Source organism: Dermatophagoides pteronyssinus, unplaced genomic scaffold, assembly GCF_027571235.1.
Source record: "Dermatophagoides pteronyssinus isolate colony J.1.1.1.1 unplaced genomic scaffold, Derpt_VIB-CSIC_2022.12 sq0002, whole genome shotgun sequence".
Classification (NCBI taxonomy): domain Eukaryota; kingdom Metazoa; phylum Arthropoda; class Arachnida; order Sarcoptiformes; family Pyroglyphidae; genus Dermatophagoides; species Dermatophagoides pteronyssinus.
The window spans coordinates 4,072,852-4,089,354 of NW_027461526.1; the positions used below are offsets into that span (position 1 = coordinate 4,072,852).

Consider the following 16,503-nt stretch of genomic DNA (forward strand, 5'->3'; position numbering starts at 1 on the left):
CGAAAACTTGACGCGAAGTACAACAGATATTTCTAAGGAAAATTTTTTAGGTTTTTGTGTTTCAAGTACCGTTCCTATTTGCCACTTTCTCTAGCATTTTTTTCATCATTTTCATCGCAAATTTATCATCATAAGTTTGATCCAGCCAGAAAAAAATGAGACCAAACAATCCAAAAAAATCCAAAAAATTTTTTTTTGGCAAAACAATAACGGTGTTTTTGGATAAATTATATAGAATCACTCATCATCATCCAGTTAGTTTTTATTTTCTGACACTATAAAATAAAATGATACATAAGGCATAACTAAAGCAAAACTACACACAAGCACAGGCTAAACAATAACCATTAAAAATCTATTAACAAAATTAAAGAGTGAGAGAGTGAGAGAGAGAAAAAAGGCTGAGCAATGCATCATTATCACCATCATCATTATCATTCGATTGATTGGCAGCAATTTTCATTTTGAATGTTCATTTCATCAATTAATCAATAAGAAATTTTTTGAAAGATTTCTCCCTCTCTTTCACTTCGGTTTGATTTTTTTCGTTTTTTTTCCATATTTTCTTTCCAATGATGATGCCTTTCGGGCTTGATTTTGGCGGCCGATTTCTTCATTCATCTGGTCGATGATCATTGACGGGGTAATATTTATATTCGCCTCATTCTCAAATCAGTGTTTGTGAACAAAAAAAAAAAAAAAATCTTTTTGATGAATTTAAACAAACACAAGCAAAAACAAAAAAAAAGCAAAAAGCAAACACACACCCCGATTACAAAGTCTTAAATTTGATGATAATTATTATTGCGATGAATGAAACATTTCACATATCAAACAAAACAAAAATTTATGGAACAAAGTTCGTCAATCAACCAAAGTCCAAATGAAAAAAAAAAGAAATTTTGGTTGCTGTAAGTAAATGAATGGATCGCATACACTGTTTGATTTGTGACCAAAATGGAAACGAAACGAATTGAAGGAAAAAAAATGTCACAGTTATTTTGTCAAACCAAACCAAAAAAAAAAAAAAACATTAAGATATTTCTTCCATCAATGTTGTTGTTGTTTTTGTCCAATATTTTTTTCGAGAAAAATGGCGAAGAAGAAAAATTTTCCATTTGATCATCATCGACAAATCATCAAAAATCGTCTAAATGGAAAAATTAAATCAAAAAATAATTACCATGATAATTGTGAACTTTGAATTCAATCACACAAACACACAAATACACACATCATTCGATCACCATTAACAATTTCATAATTTTGAAAAAAAAGGGATAAAATGATGATTTATTTCATTGGATTTTTCAATTTCCTGATTGACTTTTTATTTTTGACTTTTTTTTGCAAATCGAACATTTCATTTTCACATCATACACACACACTAACACCGATGATAATCATATAATGATTTTTGGGAAAAAAATAAAAATAAAAATTCACATTTCGAAGAAAAATATCGAGTGACAAGGTATATTTTTATCAGTTGTCGTCGTCGTCGTTGACGATTATCAATAGATTTAGATATGAATATTATTAATAATAATAATTTTTATGGTTTTACAGTTTTCATTTATATATTCTGTACGCCATTGATGAATCAAGAATAATGCAAATTAGTATGGTTTTTTGCTGATATCAACAAGAATTATTTCGGAATTTTTCTTTGACATTTCACAAAAACATCACCAATCAAAAACTGAACGAAAGAAATCAATTACCAAAATCTTAATAATAATAACAACGACGAAAAAAGAAATAAACTTACAAAAAAATCATTCAATATCAACATTTTAATTATCAATTTGTCAAAAATTATTTTGTCCAACTTTATTATTATTAATAATTTATCTTGGACTCTTCACTTGTTCACTGTGATAGAAATTTTAGATAATAATTATTTATTACAAACAACAAATATCATAATCAATCAATCAATCAAAGAGAGAGAAAGTACCGATTAAAATGAATCCAACAAAAACAACTTGTATTGTGATAAATATGTATTGTGGATGTGAGATATTGTCAGGGGTGAGGTGATGGGGGAGGGTGAAGAGAAGGAGGAGAGAGAGAAAGGAAATCAATTTTTTTTGGTCTTTTAATCAATGAACGAACAAAAAAAATTCTGATATAATTGATTGGATTCATCATACAAACACATCTCGATGGATGCTGATAATTTTTTGTTTGTTTGATTATTTTAAAACACATAAACAAAACAAAGCACAAAAAAGATAGAGTAATTTGATTTAATTTTAAACTTTGTAGCCAAATATTTAATTCAATAAAAGAAAACTGATAAAAATCACTTTATCATTTAGTTTTTTTTTGATTAATCAGTTTTTTTTCACATTTTTCTCAAACACATAAACACCTGAAGAAATGATTTTATCATTATTTGATGATAAGTGTCGTTGGTAGTGTTGATTGTGGTGATTAAACCATATGAATGATGAATCATGTATGGCCATAATGAACAATTTTCTTTCGTTTGAAAAATATTATCTTGATTTTTCCTTTATCTCATCGATATCAATCATTTATGTATGCTGTATGCTTTTTTTCACTGAAAGATTTGTTGGATCAAAAAAAAAAAAAAAATAATAAAAATATTTTGATGATAAGCAAGATCTAATCATTGATCACCTAGACACCCTATAGATTAGAAATTGTTGTTGTTGTTGGAATCAATCTGAATATGAAGGTAAGTGCGAATGAAAATTTGATTACCCTACTCACATAGCTCTATAGTTAGTTAGTGATTCCAAGATAAAAATCAATCCAAATCAAGATTGATAGACTGTTATCGGAGTAATAACAACAACAACAAAAATCACAGCTGATTGCTAAATGTCATCGCCACCACTAATATCAAAACTGACCGATAAGATAAAATATTTATCTTTATTCATTGAATAATTAAAATGGTGTTGGTGACATATGAGAGAAAGAGAAAAAAAAGAAAGTAATCTTGTTTTGATAACATACAACATCAGCATGGAAACTTGAATCAATTTTTTGCCCAATTTCTTATGGTCTTTGATCTAATATTTTTGACAAATTTAACAATCCATTTTTTTGGTTGTATCCAAAAAATGCTGTAGTTTTTTGAAAATTCAATAAATTTTCTCCCGTTTTTTTATTACTTTTGGTAATTTGATCCTAAGATGTTTATATTTGAATGAATGGATGATTTGAGAAAAAAGAAAAACAAAGCAAAAAATGTCAGGCGTCAAACAAAAAAAAAAATGTATTTTTCTGGTTCTGTTACGATGGTGATGATGATCTGGTGTAATAAATAAATAAAAAAACAGACATGAACAACACATCAACCAGAATCATAATCCAAAAAGAAAATAAGAAAAATTCATCATCATAAAAACAAACTGAATTTCTGGTTGATTTTATTGAAGTGGGAAAAAACCCGGAACTTTACAATTATTTTGAAATCAAAGAAATGTTTTCAGAAAAAAGTCTTTCTTTCGACTATTTGTTTTCCGGGAAAATTTCTTTCCGAAATGAATTCCCAAAAAAAAAAAACATTTGCATTTCTGTCTCCTTTATGCAAATGAAATTGACTTTTTTTCCTTCTCTTTTTGAGTTTTCATTTTACCTTCGATTAGCTCGTGTTTGGTTTTTCTTTTTCTTTTTCTATGATTAGTTATTTACCATCATCATGATGAGAGGGACAACAAAATAACCAAAAAAATAACAATCAAAGATCAACAGTTTGTCATATTATAATTTTCATTTTTGGTTGTATATTTAGTGTTTTTGTTTGCAGAAAAAAAAACTACATAGGGTGTGTGTATACTAAGCAAACAAATGTCTATATCCCAAAACATTCATTTTATTGAAATGAAAACGAAAAACAACATCAGTCATCATCATTGATCATTATTGTGGAAAGAAATTTTCAATTTCTCTTTGCTTTTGGATACATTCTTGTGTGTGTGAGAGAGAGAGAGAGAGAAGGATCAAGCAAAGAGAGGCTGGATCTATTCAACACACACACACACACACATACATATTCTATGTCAATTTATTATTGAAAATGATGATGACAATCATTTTTATTAATCCAGGTTGTGATGGTTACCGCATTTAAACAACAAAGTTATGTTTCTGGTGTGTTTGATGTGTGTGGTTGGTTGATATCGTTGATTTTTCTGGTTACCAAATACGACGTATCCTTATTGATGATTTTTGAATGGATGGATCATAAATTGAACGAATCGCGCCAATTCTATTAACAATAGCAACAACAACAACAACGAAAAAACTAAAATTCCAAATCAACCCGACTATAGATCGAAAAATTGAGAGAAAGAAAGAGATATATAGAGATAGATTGGGGAGTGGAAAAAATCAAATTCAAAAAATGAAAAACAAAATTGATTGGATAATTTTTGTTTTCCACAACATCCATACAACGATCAAATTAAGAAAGTAATGAAAAAAAGCAACTTTATCATCCATTCTTAGATTCAAAAAATAAATAAATGAATGAATGAATTTTCAAAGATAATAATAAAAGAAACGACGATAATCTAATGATAAATCTTGTACCGAAAGACATCATCATCATTGTAATCAGCCATATATCGTCATCCAATGTTTCATTTTAATCTGTTTGTTTGTTTGGTTTGATCAAATAATAATTTTGTTTTTTTTAACATTGTTTGAATGAATTTCATTTTATCTAAATCAAAAAAAAAGAAAAAAAAAGAAAAATCATCTCAATAAAATTGTTTTGTTTTGTTTTGTTTGGCTGTTTGGTTATTTCGATATTGATATTGAACGTGTCGCCATCAATCTTATCAGTTTAAATTTTTTGTTGTTGTTGTTGTTATCCACAAATCTCTATTGTATCATCATAAAATAATCAATAAAGGAAGGGAGAGAGAGATAACAACAACAACCATCAAAAGAATAAATCCTCTTTTTATCCAATTAATCAATCAATCAATCGAACCCTTAATCAAATGATTGTTGATTATCAACAAAATTGAATCAATAACTGGATCATCATCGATCAATCAATCAATCAAGTGGTACGTTTATTTTACTACTACCTTAAAAATGAAAAACTTTAACCCAATGATCAAATCTAAATAGAGAAAGAGAAAAAAAAGTGACTATAGATACAAATTCAATGGATGATTTGGACGATCGAAAAATGATTCAAAATGCTAATTGAAAATTCCAAGCTTCGAAAAACTGAAATAATGTGTGAATTTGAATGATTGAAAGCGAAGAAAAAAAACTTTCGATAAACAAAATTATCAACAAAGTAATGGCAAATGAATAATAATTTTTTTTTTGTCAAACAAAAAATCATTCATAGTTCTGGTGATCAATGATTGCAATGATGATGACATAAAATAGCCAGATACATTTTTTTTCTTCACATTTAGTGACAACAAGTGAATATATTTTTGTTGCCGAAGAAAAAAAGACCAGATTGTTCACTTGACGATAAAGAAAAAGCTACAGAATGAATATATGGCTAATGTGATCATTGATCATCATCAATGAATGAATGATGCGAGTCTGTTGAATGATGATATTGATGAGATAAACAAGATAGCCATCATATCATCCATTCCGAAAACAAAAATCGATTGATAGACATTTCGTTTGTTTTGTTTTTGAAAATAACAGTACATTTCATCAATTGTATCCACCACCACCACTATTATCAACAAAAAACTACAACAACAACAACCAACCAATCATCAACAACAAAGACGACATCTTTATATTTTCAAAATCTTTACCAAAATTCAATTTTTCTTGGTTTTTTTCTGGGTATTTCTTCAGTCATTTGACATGAATGTTTTGTTGATATATCGAATGGTAGAGCAAAAAAGTGAAGAAAAAAAAAATTTGTTTGAAATCAAATCAAATTTCGGGTTTTATTTTTCAGATATGAAGAAGACGATGATGATGATGTACCAATCATTTGATCATCATCATATCTTTTATTTATTTTTGTTTGGTTTTTTTTTGTTCATGCAAATTTTATTGATTGATAATCAATCAATAATTTTGGAGAAAAAAACTAATCAAGAATCGATCTAATCACCATCATCATCTAATCATTTGATTGATTTTTTTCTCAAAATTTTTCATCAAATTTTGCGGATAAAATTGAAAAATATCCCAAAACACAAAACAAAACGAATTTGACAATGAGAAAAACACTGTCTCTGTCTTTATGTAGAATTGAACAAAAAAAAAACATCCAAATATTGATCAAATTATCTTCATCATCATTTAGCAATTTGATACCGTAAAAAAATACCGTTATCATTGAAAAAAATTAAGCAAAGAAGAAGATATCGAAAGGAGGGATAGAACCTCGTGCTCACGCACATACAATCCCATATCACACACTATAGATATATTTTCATCAACAACAAGAAAAAATCATTGAAATGATGATAATGGTGTTGGCGTTTTGATGATAATGATGATACTGTTTTTTTTTGGTCTATGTTTTTGTTCTATGTGTGCTTTAATGTTCTTTGTGTTCTATGCTTGTGTCTCTCTCTCTCATTGGGTATTTGATGTGATTATCATTGAATCAAATATAAATATGTATAAAAAACCAAAGAACCAAAAAGAAAAAATTATTTTTTCGCTTTGATAATGATTGAAAACAACAACAACAACAAATCATCATCATTTTGATTTTTGAATTTGGTGATAAATTTTTTTCTGAAAGCAACAAAATGATTTTCGCTTTAATACTATTCCGTCATCATTCCTGATCCGTATATATAGAGATTAGACATTGTTTTTATCCAACAAAACTCATCATCATCACCATATTGGATATCAATCAAAATATTTGAAAGTTTTTTTGATTTTTGAAATCCTTTTTTTTTTTGTTGTTGTTGTCCTCCGACTTTAAACACCCATTATCCAATCTATCTATCTATCGATCAGTCAATCAATCAATCAATCAATCGATTGAATAATTTCCAATTTTTTTCTTGTGAGAATATAAACAACAACCATCGAAAAAATTCATCAAACAAAATTTCAGATTTTTTTACATTTTTAAAATCAATTATAATAATAATTATATAACTGTTTGTGTGTGTAACTTCTAATCATATCATTAAAATAGATATTGTTTTGTTGTTTTATTTATAAATACGTTATCGCTCTCTCGGTTAGAATTTAACCGACAACAAAAAATTATTATCATTATCATCATCATCAGTTTCTGGACCTAATCTTTTGCCTGACAAGATATCAATTTTTTTATTTTGTCCAAACAACACAAGATAGTGAAAGAAAAGATAGACATCCTTCATTATAACATCATCATTATCTTATAGTTTGTCCAATAAAAGAAGAAATAAGAAAAGGTAGATAATCAAAAATATTGATACAAAGAAATTATCATTTTTTTTGTTTGTTTGTTGCTGGTGTTTTGGTGAAGAGATAGGAGATGTGAATGTATCAAATGTTATTATTACATAAATTCTTTAATGAGTGATGATTGTAAATTTGTAATTTGTAATTTGTAAATTTGAAAATTAATAAAATTGTTCATTCTTTTTTCTTTCTCATTTGGTTATTCATCAGTGTTTTTTAATGAAAAAAGATGCAACGAATTAAAATGGAACATCAACAATCGAATGAACGAAATGAAACATCATCATCAACATCATCGGTTATAATGAATAAAACATCATCATCATCGACATCAGCAATGATGATTGATGAAAATGATTCAACAAATAATAAAATGGATATAATTAAAAAAAATGATAATGATAATGATGAAAATATTTCAACAACTGATCATCATAATGATGAAAAACGAATTAAAAATGAATTAAATGAAAATAATGTTGATGATGATGGTAATGGATCACCACATCATCCACATGTTATAACTGAAGCACCATCATCATCGATTGAAAAATCAACAATTATTACATCAACACCGAAAACAACAGCAATGGATTTAAATGAACAAAATGGAAATGTTATGATAAAATCATCACCAGGATCATCACCAAATTCTCATGGATCATCCGCATCATCATCATCATCGGTTACATCACCATCAAATGTAGCTAATGTTACAATACATGAATTATCACAAGCACAAATTGTTCATATTAATCAATCAACACAACAACATGAACAACAACAACAACAATCACAACAACATTTAGTTTGGTCACAAAATCATCGAAATCACGGAAATCAATTCGATACAGAAAGTGTTAATCATCATCATCAACAACAACAACAACATCATCATCATAATGATAATGATAATTCAATACATCAACAGCAAACAAATGGAAATTTTTATACACAAAATTTACAACATCACCATGGTGGTATATCAAACTCTAGGTAAGCAAAAAAACAAAAACATATTTAAAAGTTCAAGATCAAATCCTGATATCAAATAAGAAAAGGAAATGAATGACAAAAAAGAAAGACAGAGAAAGTAATCTTTGTATCATCCTGTTAGAAACGGCAATAATGATCCACAACAACAACAACAATCCACATCCATATCATCTGGACAATCATCGCGAGCTCAACAACAAGGTCAACATCATTTTCATGGAAACGATGGTAGTAGTGGTGGTGGTGGTCGTCGTCATCAACCACATCTTGATCATGGATCAACATCATCATCATCATCATCCTCAACATCATCATCGACAACATCAACAGTAACATTGACAACAAATTCAAATACAAATATTCATCATGGATCATCACCATTTCATCAACAGAATTCGGCTACAATGATTAATGATCGTGGTCAAATACAAGTTGTTGTTAGTGGTAATAATGTAACAACAGCAACTATTTCTACTGATAATGATGATGGTAATGGTGAATCATTAGAAACTAATGTAACAAATCAATGTTCAAGTCCAAAAGATTCAAATAATAATAGTACACGAACAAATACTAATAATAATGGTAAAGATAGTTTATCGATAGCTGTTGCTGTTGCTACTGGAAATCAACAACAATATTCATCTACAAATGGTAATAATAATCATCAACAACAACAACAACAACAACATCATCAATCTCAACATCATCCAACATCATATGATATATTCTATAATAATATATCGGATAATGGTAATAATGGTGGTGGTCATTTAGTAACCGTATCAAGTACAGGTCAATTAATGAATGGTCATGGTACACCAGTTGTTCAATATGCTGCTGCACCACAATCACATCATCATAATCATCATAATCATCATCATTCTCATACTGGCCATAATCATCATGTAAGAATTTTGTTTTGTTTGTAAATTGAAAATAATAAAAAAAACATTTTTTGATAGATTCAATCGATAAATCATCAACAACAACAACAGCAAGGACAAAATGGTTCAAATGGTGGTCATGAAAGTCCACAAATGTGGTCACATGATAATGTTGCAACAGCATCATCGGCATATATGACCGGTACAATATCACCATCAAATTTACAATTTGGTGATCCAAATAATGCAATGGAATCAGCATCGGTTACAAATCAAAATCGTTTAATCAATAATCTTATAGCATATAATGGAAATTGTAATGGAACAACAGCAACAACAGTAGCAATGGCTAATGGTTGGAGTTCATTTCCATTATTTGAACAAACTGGATATTCACCGGCTACTGTTAGTGTAATGACTGGTCAATCATCAGCAGGTAACGGTAGTGTTGAATTAGCTGGTTTACGTATGGCTAATTCAGCAATCGGACAAATTACACATTATGGAATTGTTGGAACTGCTGCAAACAATGCACATGGTACAAATAATAATGGAAAAGGTATAATGCCTGGTAATGGTACAACATATACATTATCACATGAAACCGGTACCAGTAATGATAGTGCTTATTTTGATTTACCACGTGAATGTATTAATTGTTCAACAGCAACTACACCATTATGGAGACGTGATAATTCGGGAAATTATCTATGTAATGCATGCGGTATATTTAATCGTTCGAATGGTATACAACGACCATCAAATCGATCGCATAAAAAAACTGTTAATAATCGTCGTGTTGGATTAACATGTTCAAATTGTAAAACAACATCGACAACATTATGGCGTAGAAATAATTCAGGTGAACCTGTTTGTAATGCATGTGGTCTTTATTTTAAATTACATAATGTAAGTTTAAATTTTGGAAAAAAAAGCTAACAAATTAACCAATTTGAATCCAAAAATTATCCCCAAAAAAAAAGATAAATCGACCATTATCAATGAAAAAAGATGGTATACAAACAAGAAAACGTAAACCAAAAGCAGCAACAACACCAACAACTGCAACAACAGCATCAGCATCAGCAATAACTTCAGGTGGATCAAATGGAAATATGGGACATGTTGCAATTGTAACCGAAATACCACATACACATCATCATCATATGACAGCTAAACAAGCAAGTAAGTATTTTCTAAAATTCCGTAACCGTATTAAATGTTAAGCTCTTAAACTCTTTGAATACGAATTTTTGTCGAATGTTTTTTGGCTAACATCATCAAAATAATAATAAAAAGTATTATAGAGTCAGTTTTTCATAATTTGACTGGAGCTTTATTTGTAGCTATAGTTGCAGCATTAAGCACATACAAACAAACAAACAAACAAGCATTGTGTTTGAGAATGATAAAGTATTACAAATATTGAAAAACAAAAATGAACGGATCATACCGTTAAATTATTTTAATTACATTCTTGTATATCATCGGAGGTAATCATGATAATTAACAGGGTGTTTGTGCAACATTCCATTAATTCTTTCCAAAATTCTTCTGGAATTCTTCCCAAATATCAATATTCTCATGTGTACATATTTTTGAAATATTTATTTATAGGATAGATTAAACAATGGTCATTCGCTTATTCTTTCTTTTTCTTCTTCTTCTTTTTTTCCCAATTTGAAAAATGCAGCGAAAAAATTCCAGAAACTTTTTTGATGAAAACTTTTTCAAAACCTGGTCATATATACAGGCAAGTTTCCTATAATGATTCCAGTCAACAAAAAAAACATTCGGATTTTACCTTTTTACAACAACAACAACACAGAATATATCCAGGTGTGTTTTATTAGTAGTTTAGTCATGATAGATTCATTCATTATTGTTGATTGAAATAAATCATCCAAGCAACAACAGCAATAGATTTTTCTTATCATCATCTGATCACATGATGATATGACCATTGGCCATTGGAAAACAAAACAAAAAAAAACTGGTGAGAACGAATGAATGAATGAATGAATGATGTGTGTATGTGCGAGCCTATCTTAACAACGTGAATGAACAATTTTTTTTGTTATCATTTCATCCATTCTAGATGGAAATATTTATTTATTTAGACTGACCTTTTTGCTTCGTGATGAAATATTATTCACATAAATCATCATCATACGACGACATAGTGAAAATAAATTCGGGTAGCATTTTTTTCTTCATTGAAAAATTATTATGGCCATTTTTTTCTTCTCAAATAGATAACAAAAAATATATGAATTTTTATCAAACATTCATTTGCATTAAAATGCAATTCGTTTGTCTAATTTTGTCTTCTTTAATGATTTGTTAATTTGATAAAATTGATTGATTGATTGATTGGCGATCCTATAATGAATACATATTTTTTCGTCTTTTTTTTTCTTTGCAGAAAAATATCTTAATGCAACAAATCAATCAGCGGCAATGTTTACCAATTATCATCATCAACAACAACAACAACAGCAACAACATAATCATCATCAGCATCATATTCAACAGCAGCAACAACAAATTCATCATAATCATCATCATCAACAACAATTACATCATCATATACAACAACAACAACAAAAACAGGCAATTTTACAAATGAATTCATCATCATCATCATCAGCAATATCATCTTCATCATCACCATCAACAACAACAACAACAACAATAGCAAATATACAACATGGACATCTTAATAATAATCATCATCATATAATACATAATAATAATCATTTAAATCATTTGATAATTGGTGGTGATACGGCTATTCAACAACAACAATCACCATCATCAACACCAACATCACCAACATCAAATGGAACAATACAACAGCAACAACAACCACCACGTACAATAACATCACCAATTTTACCATCATCAGCAACATTAAATAGACAATTACATAATCTGAATATACCGCCAGTTGAATCACCAATTATCTATACAACAATACAATCATCAACAATTGTATCACCGCCGCCACCACAAGCAACAACATCATCTGAATCATTATCATCAACAGGTAATCGAAGTAAAATCAATGCCAACAACAACAACAATAAATCATCATCATCAACAAAATCATCACCAAATGAAAGTCCAATACAATCACCACAATCAAATCATTTATTAATTCAATTACAACAACAACAACAACAACAACAACATCTAATTAGTAGTATTCATTCAAATAATAATCATCATCAAATTAACCATAATAATAATAATGATGATAATAATGGTAATGATCATCATCATCATAATCAACATAATCATCATTCATCAGTGATACATGAAAGTCATTCATCAGCATCATCTTCAACGAATAATAATGGACAGATTATCCAACCATATCAACATAGATTACCAACAACAACATCATCTTCATCATCATCAACTAATTCAGCAATAGCTGTAACATCATCACAATCACAAGCTGTCACATCTAATTAACATGACTGATTGATTGGATTTTTTCTTTAATAAAAAACAAACAAACATACAATTTTTGTTTTCTTTAAGCTGTTCACTGATTTTATATTGGAATTTTCTTTTTCATATTTTTAAAAATCTTTTCACATTTTATGTCTTATTTTTTTTTGGAAAATTTTTATTTTGAATTTTTAATTAAAAATTGTAGCTTTTTTTACCTTTTTTAATAAATGTTGTGAAAGGTGATTTTTTTAAAAGTAAACATTATTTTTTATTTCTTACTTACCATTATGGATGATGTTCTTCAAAAAAAAACAAAATTAGCTAATTTTTCTTATCTTATTTTTGGATCTCTTCAAAAAAAAAATTATTGATTCCACGAAATCAATTAGTAATTTTCTCTCACACTTATTTATCTGCTGAAAAAAAAGATTAAACTTTTGCTCGATGTTGATATGGCTACACCACATATCCATTCCGAATTTCCAAAATTGGGTTCAATTGAAATGCATACGGCTAGATGGCGCTACCGGATGGTTTAATTTAACGGTGAATTCAAACAAAAAAAAAAAAAATCTGAGGATCATTATCGATTTAATCAAATTAAATAATTTTTTGAAAAAAATCACTCAAATTTTTGACTTTTGTTTTTATTCAAAATTCAAAAAGAAAGAAACTAATTAATTCTCAATGAATAATTAATCCACAAGATATGATGATGATGATGATGATGATAAGAAATTAATTTCATTCATTGATCATTTTGTTTTTGCAAAAATCCAACAAAAAAAAACTAACGTTTTTTTCCACTATGTATTCAATTCATTGAATAAATGTGTGGCGTGAAAGTTTCTGTTTCAATCCTGTCACATTAAAATGATTTTCAGAAAGTAAAAAAAAATCTGATAAATTTAATTGATGATGACAACAACAACAACATTTCAATCAAATAGATTTTCAATGATAATGATAATGATTATAGCATCATCATCATTTCAGCAAAAAAAAATCATCAAAGCAAACTTTCAGTAAAAAAAAAAAAATACATAAATCATAACTAATCACAGAAAAAAAATCCAATGATTATCATTGATTTTAATCGATTCAAATTCAATTTCAGAAAAAAAATTGTTTCAGAAATTTCTTGAAGAATCCACGCTGATGGCGTCCCCATAACAAAATTTTTAATTGCCAAAATGTAAATGAATAATGAATATTCCTTTATATAAAAAAAAATTTGCTGTTTTAGTAATAATAATCACGTATGAATGAATAAATATTTTTGGTTTCTGGTTTGTTATTGTATTTTTTTCATTCATCCTTCCTTTCCCCTTTTATTTTCCATATTTTCATAATTTGCTTTTTTCCATCATCAGCTTTTATTATCTAACTAAAAAAAAAATGTTGTAATATGAGATACAAGCCAAACCCTCAAATTACTATTAATGATTATGATGATGATGATGATGATGAAAGAGATTATGGTAACTATGGTAATGATGATCAGCCATTCATTCGACTAACCAACCATTCAACGAGACATGATTATAAATCATCCAAAAATTATCGTATAGTAAGGTTGTGAAGGAAAGCAGAATGTGGGGGTATCCTGTGTAATATTCACAAGTGAAAAAAAAAGTGAAAAACAACAACAAACACATTCGAAAATGGCAATTTCAATTATCTATCTATCTTTCCAAACTATTTTTTTCTAAAAGTTCATCATCATCATTACAATTCCAATGTATTTTATTTCATTTTATTATTATTATTATTGTTATAAGGGTAGAAATAGTTAGATGATGATGATTATGATTATGATTTGGATCGTTTTTTTTTTTTTGTTTTGTTTTGTTTAAAAACGTTCACCACATAAGTGTATGACTCCAATTAATGAATGAATGAAAGGTGTGTTGGCATCTATTTTAACATTTATAAAACACGCATGGTCGAAATTGATTCGAATAAATGAAAAGACAATGTTCGAATGTTTTTCGAATGAGGTGAAGAAGAAGAAATAAAACACACCCAAATGGTGTGGCCAATACAAAATGATGACCAATCATGATTCAGCGAGAGATTTGGTAGTTTGTTTGTTTGTTTTCATTTCAAATTTTTTGTGAAATAATTCACAACACGAAAACAAAAAACAAAATTCCAATTAAAAATTCATACGTCATTAATTGATTTTCTAATTTTTAATCAAGAGAAGAAAAACAAAACACCTAAAATAATTTCAATTTTATAATTAAAGTTTGTTAAAATAGTCGAAATTGACGGAAAAATGATGATGATTTTGTTTGTTTGTTTGTTTTTCAGTTTTTTTGTTTTTGTTTTTTTTCAAGTCAAATTGGGCTACACCTACATAGATTTTTTCACTGTTTTCTCATTGAAATTCAAAGAAAAAATCATATGAATGAAGTTGATGAAATTTATTCAACTCAATCTCGTTCACTAAATATATTTAGATGTTTACGATTGATATCAATTTTTGTTTTTTTAAATGAAAAAAAATAAGTATTCAGAAAAACAAAAAAATCACTGAAATGAAATGATAATTTTGGTGATGATTTGCATTTGTTTTGCATTTTTAAAGAAAGAAAAAAATTTTCCAATTTTGCAACACAAAAATTCTGTTTTGTTCCAAATTTTCAAAATGATTTTGTTCATTGGCTGTATGGATGGAAATAGGCGTAATATGTATGTAGTTTGGTCATGGGTTATTATTGTTTTTTTTTCTTCTGGAAAATTCACAAATAGAAATTAGCCAGGTTATTTATACATTGAGTAATGGTACCTGTGTTTGTGCAAGTAAAAACTGAAGAATCAAAAAAAAAAAGTTTGGCGTCATCATCATTATGAACTGCTACCATTTTGTTGATCATTTTTTTTTTGCTTCTGTTTGGTTTGCTTTGAATGCATATTACGTCATCGTCATCTTCATTTAACACATCAGTGCTCGCGCATCAAATCCTAACGCCAGTGCTCGCGTGGGGTATTTTTTCACCCCACCATTGATTTAACATTAAGCGATTTCGAACTTAGAAAATTTTTTTGTATAATCTGGGGTAGAAATATACCCCACGCGAGCACTCATGTGTTAATGTTAACATCATTTAAAATGAGAATTTTCTGTTTGTTTGTTGGAAATCTAATTGATGAAGAGAAATGAAAACTCTTACCGTACTTATATTGTTGAATCAGAAAGAAGAAGAAGAAGAAAGAAAAAACTTGAAATGAGAGAGGCCAATGATGAAGTGAACAAAGTCACCATATAACCATGGATCTATGGAAAAAGAAGAAGGAGAGAAAGACCTGTCATTCAATTATATATTCAACATAGTCATTAGATGATCATCAATGGTGTATACCTTGTGTCTTTTTCTTTTGAATACAGAAACACAAACAAACATAAATTATTCTTCATTCATTCATCTTTTAACATATGATTCGTGCGTTTGCGTTTTAAAACCAAACTACACACACATAGAATCCAACAAAAAAATAGTTTAACACAATTGAACACATACATAATCGATAAAGTTTTCATTTTTATCTTGTCTGAAAATGTGAAATTCAAGTGTCCATCATCTTTTTTTTTCATTTAATAATGATTGAATCTATCGATTTGGTAGATCTTTTTTCTCCCATTTTTTGTTTGTTTGTGTTTTGATAAATTTGACTTGAACTTGAAATAAGTTGATTAAGTTGTTTTTATATTGATATTTTAATTATAAAAAAAAGATAAATTTTTATTTTTATAAAA

The 16,503-nt window shown here is 28.2% G+C and overlaps 1 protein-coding gene across 1 annotated transcript; it reads left to right on the forward strand.

The window, feature by feature from the left end:
- Positions 1-6,673: 6,673 nt before the first annotated feature.
- On the forward strand, positions 6,674-13,018 carry LOC113791852 (uncharacterized). The gene is made up of 6 exons (XM_075824499.1): positions 6,674-7,385; positions 7,606-8,391; positions 8,513-9,299; positions 9,357-10,187; positions 10,262-10,463; positions 11,704-13,018. Exons 2-6 carry the CDS (start codon positions 7,625-7,627, stop codon positions 12,756-12,758), a joined length of 3,642 nt encoding a protein of 1,213 aa, XP_075680614.1. The 5' UTR covers positions 6,674-7,385; positions 7,606-7,624; the 3' UTR covers positions 12,759-13,018.
- The last annotated feature ends 3,485 nt before the right edge of the window (positions 13,019-16,503 follow it).

What these genes read in the sequence shown, in the direction of transcription:
- LOC113791852 (XM_075824499.1), top strand. Translation starts at nt 7,625, where the DNA reads ATGCAACGAATTAAAATGGAACATCAACAATCGAATGAACGAAATGAA. An exon ending in GGTGGTATATCAAACTCTAG is followed by an intron (nt 8,392 to 8,512) that starts GTAAGCAAAAAA and finishes TCATCCTGTTAG; the next exon opens with AAACGGCAATAATGATCCAC. An exon ending in TATGACAGCTAAACAAGCAA is followed by an intron (nt 10,464 to 11,703) that starts GTAAGTATTTTC and finishes TTTTCTTTGCAG; the next exon opens with AAAAATATCTTAATGCAACA.